The sequence below is a fragment of the Bidens hawaiensis genome, unplaced genomic scaffold, assembly GCF_021521415.1.
Source record: "Bidens hawaiensis isolate Kalapana, Puna unplaced genomic scaffold, B.hawaiensis_p1.1 tig00004839_1, whole genome shotgun sequence".
NCBI classification, from domain to species: Eukaryota; Viridiplantae; Streptophyta; class Magnoliopsida; order Asterales; family Asteraceae; genus Bidens; species Bidens hawaiensis.
In genome coordinates this window covers 618,415-624,217 of record NW_027491303.1, presented here as the reverse complement: position 1 = coordinate 624,217, position 5,803 = coordinate 618,415, and the positions used below count along the sequence as shown (strand labels likewise).

At 35.4% G+C, this 5,803-nt stretch overlaps 1 protein-coding gene across 3 annotated transcripts; it reads right to left on the bottom strand.

The window, feature by feature from the left end:
• Positions 1-1,837: 1,837 nt before the first annotated feature.
• On the bottom strand, positions 1,838-4,754 carry LOC143628242 (serine/threonine-protein kinase PBL35-like). 3 transcript variants are annotated; one of them, XM_077097883.1, is made up of 6 exons: positions 4,377-4,754; positions 3,937-4,223; positions 2,834-2,969; positions 2,636-2,769; positions 2,406-2,550; positions 1,838-2,299 (listed from the first exon to the last, which is right to left on the bottom strand). In XM_077097883.1, exons 1-6 carry the CDS (start codon positions 4,507-4,509, stop codon positions 1,854-1,856), a joined length of 1,281 nt encoding a protein of 426 aa, XP_076953998.1. In that variant the 5' UTR covers positions 4,510-4,754; the 3' UTR covers positions 1,838-1,853. The 3 variants fall into 3 exon arrangements, with proteins under 3 accessions (XP_076953998.1, XP_076953997.1, XP_076953999.1); XM_077097882.1 differs by having other exon boundaries at positions 3,937-4,229; positions 4,377-4,752; XM_077097884.1 differs by having other exon boundaries at positions 2,427-2,550; positions 3,937-4,229; positions 4,377-4,751.
• Positions 4,755-5,803: the final 1,049 nt, after the last annotated feature.

The following is a 5,803-nucleotide window of genomic DNA, read 5'->3' as shown; positions in this document are numbered from 1 at the left end:
AATGTTGCATTCAAGCTAACTCAAAGAAAATAATAGTAGTTGACTTTTGAAATAGTTTGATAATAGTCATACTGTGTTTACAAGATTTAAACGGAACATAATTTATATGTATAGAAAGGAGGTAATTCTGATCTAATTTGAACAAAATTTGAAAACACATAAATGTGGTTTAATTAAGGTTCACATGATCATTTATCAACAGTTGACCTTTTGGTCAAACTATTGAACTATTGATCTAATTGTCCATTCAAAACATCTACCAAAATGTTAAGTTTATATTTTTGACTTCAACATAAAAGTGACCAATATGTTGCAGCAAATCATATATTACAGGAATATATTGTCAGATTTTCATGCACGTTGTCATTATACACTACCCAGTACCAGTAGATTAAACTTAAAAAAATGGAGCAAGCTTACACATTGAACTTTCACTAGCAGTATATCATTAGGTACCTGCTACCACAATGAACTTTCTCTAACACTAGCATAAAGACATTATCCAATCTTGTTATATTTTTATACAATGTATCATCTTGTCCTAATATCATTAAAAATCAAAATATAGGTCACAAGGTTTAAAGGTTGTTGGTTGGTATAAAAAAAACTAAATAAATATAAGAGTCCAGGGTTAGAAGAATTACTACAAACCTCATAAGGATCAAAGCTATCATCCAGACCACGTACGGACCAAAGAGATATCTCTTTCGCATGGAAGGATATGGGGAAGACGAGTATGGAGGAAAGAGAAGTTACGATTTAATATGTTTTAAATTAGTCTGATATGAAATTTGAATTGTTTTTTATTTGAATAGATGAAAATACCCCTCATATGGGGGAGGTTTTAACGATTGGTTAACTCCGTTCAGAACTTGTATACAAATGATTACAATTGGAATCAATAGGTATTCAAAGCATTAAAGGTTTCGAATTTGTATACAAATAGATGGAAGCAATAAACCGTAGATATTCAAACAGAATTTTTTTTCTTTTTTGAATTTATTTTTAAATGGTTTTTTGTGTGGTGAAAAATCCTCCTCACACTTCTCAATTTTGTTTCCCTTTGTATTTTAAGTTTACCCTGAAGTTCTATCACCAACAAATCATCATCAGTATTTTTGTTGAGTAAAATCTTAGGCATAGCTTTAAACCTTGTTAAACTCTAACCTGAATCAAGTTTTTAAATGGATTGTGGAAGAACTGGATTTAGTAATTTAGTAAATATATAGAATATAGTGTTTAAAGCCGGCCAATTTGGTTTTGATGGTAAAAGGTTAATTATAAGTTTTGTTTTTAGTTACAAGCAACGTTTCTTCCTTCAGCATGCAATTACACGCCTCTTATAAGCACGGTCATGCATACATATCTTTGATTTAGCGATTCAAGTCACTAGGAACCGAGAAGCACGAGCATGCATGCATGTGATGTGCATGATCGTGTCAGATAATAAAACCAGAGGTCGTACATGTCATGTACATCATTGTGCCCTCTTGTGTTAGACGGACCAAGCACAAGATTGTCGTATTCCAAGAACGATGCACACACGTAACTGGACTGGAATTTAAAATATTGATTTTAATATACTATAATTATTAATTAAGGAACCAGTCAACCAGCTGGTAAAACATCATTTGAGACTTATAATCACAGGTTCAGTGGGCCTGCAATAGACCACTGAGTGGGCCGACCTCACACTGAGTCTATATCATTACAATGTTATAAAACGAGTGTTCATCACCTATTAGACATAAATATTTTTTGTTAAATATTTAGAATCTCCAAAATACACAAACATATTTAAATCGAACAAAGATTTTCTGAAAATAATAAACATACATTTTCTATTTACTCTGCTATCTAACCGAGCTCCTTGAAGACTCGTTAAACCGTTTCGGTTGATTCAGAGTAACATTTTGAGTCCCTTCGGATTGTTTCCTTCTGCACCTACCTTGTTGTGACATACGAGCATGATAAGATAGAATGGCGAAGTCGTTTAAGTCATGCAATGGACTCAAGGCTTTAACAACTTCATCCATCGAGGGTCGGGCTTTTGAGTCTCGGCTCAAACAATTGAATGCTATCTGGGCGACTTTTTGGACACCTTTCACAGAGTAGTTTAACTCCAGCCTAGGATCGACTAGTTGATACACTTTTCTCTTGTCGGATAAATATGGGCGGGCCCACATAACAAGGTTTTGTTCTCCACTTGGGCGTTTTTTGTCCATTGATCTCCGGCCTGTCAAGATCTCTAGAAGTACAACTCCAAAGCTATAAACATCACTCTTAGTTGTCAAGTGTCCTGTCAAACCCCGAAATACTTATCCTTATAATGTATGCGTGTTTTTAAGAATGACATGATTGATTTGATGTTGTGTCATATTAGGACACCGTTTCAACACTTTTACGCCATGAATAATTAACAGTACCTGTCATCACGTATTCCGGAGCTGCATAGCCGTATGTTCCAACGACCCTAGTAGAGACATGAGTCTTATCTCCTTGCGGTCCTGCTTTCGCTAGACCGAAATCTGAAAGCTTCGCATTATACTCCTATAAATAATATAGAAAGATATGTTAATGTCACATATACTTGAACTTCATTTACGAAAAATTACTACTAATTAAATCGGCTTACTGTATCAAGCAAGATATTTGAGGTCTTGAAATCTCGATAAATAATGGGCTCGTTTCCTCCGTGAAGAAACGCTAGCCCTTTGGCTGCACCAGTTGCTATTTTTATCCGGTTAGACCATGGTAGTGGTATGGTTCCTTTAAAACATTAAGCCATGCATCAACATTAACTATGATCAATTGGAAAATCATGAAATCTTACTTCTAAATAGATGGTTTTCGAGGCTTCCACGAGTCATGAACTCGTAAACGAGTAGCCGTTGATCGTCTTCAATGCAATATCCAATGAGCTTAACAAGATTAGGATGATGAAGTTGCCCAAGAAAATCAACCTCTGCCTACAAGTACCACCAAAAAAAGAAGTCCAAAATGACTAATGTGTGCCTATGATCCTTATGCATTAATGAGTTGTATCATAAACCACAAAAGAATTGTGGCGATATGCTTAAAAAACTAATGTGTTGTATTGTACATTGTACAACCCATTAATGGAATAATTTTAGAATCCTGGTAAAATGTTCGGATTTCATGGTATTACACTATTATTAACAGTGTAGTCCAACTTTAATGTCTTGTAAGGTACAGCCCATCAATGCATTTATAAATAAACTATACCAAGCAAACATGTGCATTAATTAATTAAGGACGAGCTCGGTACCATACCAGTACCGATCCTTAAATCTTTTAAAACTTCATACCGGTATTGGTACCGAAAATGTTCGGTTCGATGCTGGTACCGAAAACAAAAATTCGGTAGATATATACCGGTACCATAGGCAAAAACTCGGTAAATACCGGTGCCGATCTCGATTTTTTTAAAAGCTTGGTACCGCCGAGACCGGTACCGAAATGCTCATTTCGGTACCTATGCCCGATACCATTTGCTCGTACCTAGCATTAATGGGATTTGCCATAAACCCGACCAATAAAAGAAAATCAACCGTCTCTTTCTCAGGCATTTTATAATAACAAAGTTCATAAGAAGGCAAAACCATTTTGAAGTCATGTTTCATTCACTTAATGCATTATGCATTCAATGTCACTAATATGCAATAATGAGTTGTGCTATTTACACAAAACAATTTACATTAAACGAAAAAAGTTTTACACAAAACAATTTACACAAAACATAATTTTCTAAAGAAATGTTTGGTGGAGAAAATATGTTAAAAGTTGGAGGAAATTATGTTGAAAGTTGAAACTGTCTTGATATATTTCTTGAGCTATCAAGTACCGATAAGTAAGTCATAGTTAGAATTATTAAAATAAATATTCCTTTCTAAAAATATTCCACCATATACTAACCACCCATTCTCTATGGCCTTGAAGGCCATCAGGCTTCAAGCTCTTGACTGCTACCGTGATACCGGACCCGGGCTTAGCTGGTCCCGTGCCATTTACATCAATCCACCCTTTAAACACGAACCCGAATCCACCTTCACCCAATATGCTGTCCGGTCTGAAATTCCCCGTAGCTGATTTCAGCTCATGGAAACTGAACTGAAGAAGATGATTCGGGTTCGGATCAGACGAGTTTTGCGGTTCATTAGGAGCACACATCTCCCGATTGCTAGCATTCAAGTACCGGGTCTCTGTGACTAAGCAAGAACAATAAACCGATCCAGTTATTTATATAACTTTTAATTCAGTAACTGATCATATATTCATATTAAGTTATTAACAATAAAATACTATAAAGGTGGTAACTTTTTTTATATAAAAATAGAAAAAAAACAAGAAATTACCTGCATCATAAACAAGATTGGATCTTGGAAAAGAAGTGAGTGAGTTTGTTCTTGATTCAGCTGAGGATTTACAAGAACCACTGCTGACACTGCGCCTTAAAACCGACCAACACCCGCACTTCTTGATCTCCATGACCGATTAATAAACTTGTTGGAATTAATGTTTTGTCATGTGGGTATTCATGATTCAAGAAATCTTGAAGTCATATGAGGAAAAAGAATGATTTTGTTAAGCTTAATCTTGTTGGGTGTTTATAGTTCAAGAAATCTTGAAATAATATGAACAAAAGGAAGGATTTTTTGGTGTTTCTTCATGTGGGTGTTTTCAAGTTCAAGAAATTAATCTTGAATGGTATAAACAAGTTGTGTGTATGTGGGGTGTCTTTTAACTTAGTTGGTTGATGAGAGAGAGAGAGAGAGAGAGAGAGAGAGAGAGAGAGAGAATATGAAGGATTCTATGTTTGTTGTTGGTGTTGGTTGAGTAAAACTAAAAGATTGGAGGGAAGCATCAATCATGGCCATCATCAACATTGTGTACAAAAACAACTTTTTTGCCCACCATTTTTTTGCCTTTCTCTCTCTAATTACAAAAGGAGGCTGTGAAATGGGACAGTTTTTGGGTGATTTTAAAGAAAAGTTAATTACCCTTGTCTAAGTTTTCATTATTGTTTTGTTAGTCACTTTAGGTAACCCAAACATTTTTAAAAACATATGAATGAATTTAATCACATTCACGTGACTATGGATGAATGAACTATCAAGTCGGTTACGAAGTCACCATCGACATGTCCAAAACGTTTGCAAAGTCAGTAGTTGATTTATCGACGAATATGGTCGTAAAAATTCCAAATATGGTCATGAAGGGTATATACGTGAATTCACCTCCATTCTTCATAATTAACAAAATTGGGCAAGAAAGGCTCAATTAGCCTTTTTAATAATTGATGATTGTTACAAATGTTTTCAAATTCATCTCCCTCTTTAAGATGAGGCGGTGAAGGAAGATATTAAAAGAAGACATTATTACCCTATTCAAATTCTACATCATATTCAGGTTACATTTGGGAAACAAAGTTGTCACGCTTTTGCCTTTAAAAACTAAGGCTCACATTTGCCAAGTTTAGCACTCTGTAGCCTCTAGAAATATTATCAAGCATATATTGGTGATGGAAAATCGTGGAAATGGAATTGATTATTATTATTCCATTGCCTTGTTTAGTTTTCATGTGGAAACGAAATGAATCATTACTTTGCATTGATTTGAGGTAGGAAAAGACAAATGAATAAAATAAAACTGATGGTGAGTGGCAGCGGTGGGGGGGTAGTGGTGGGTTTTGGTGGCGATGGTAGTGGGTGACGGCGGTTGGCGGTGACACGAAGTGTGGCGGGCAGTGGTGGTTGGTGGTATATATAGGAGACGAGTCATT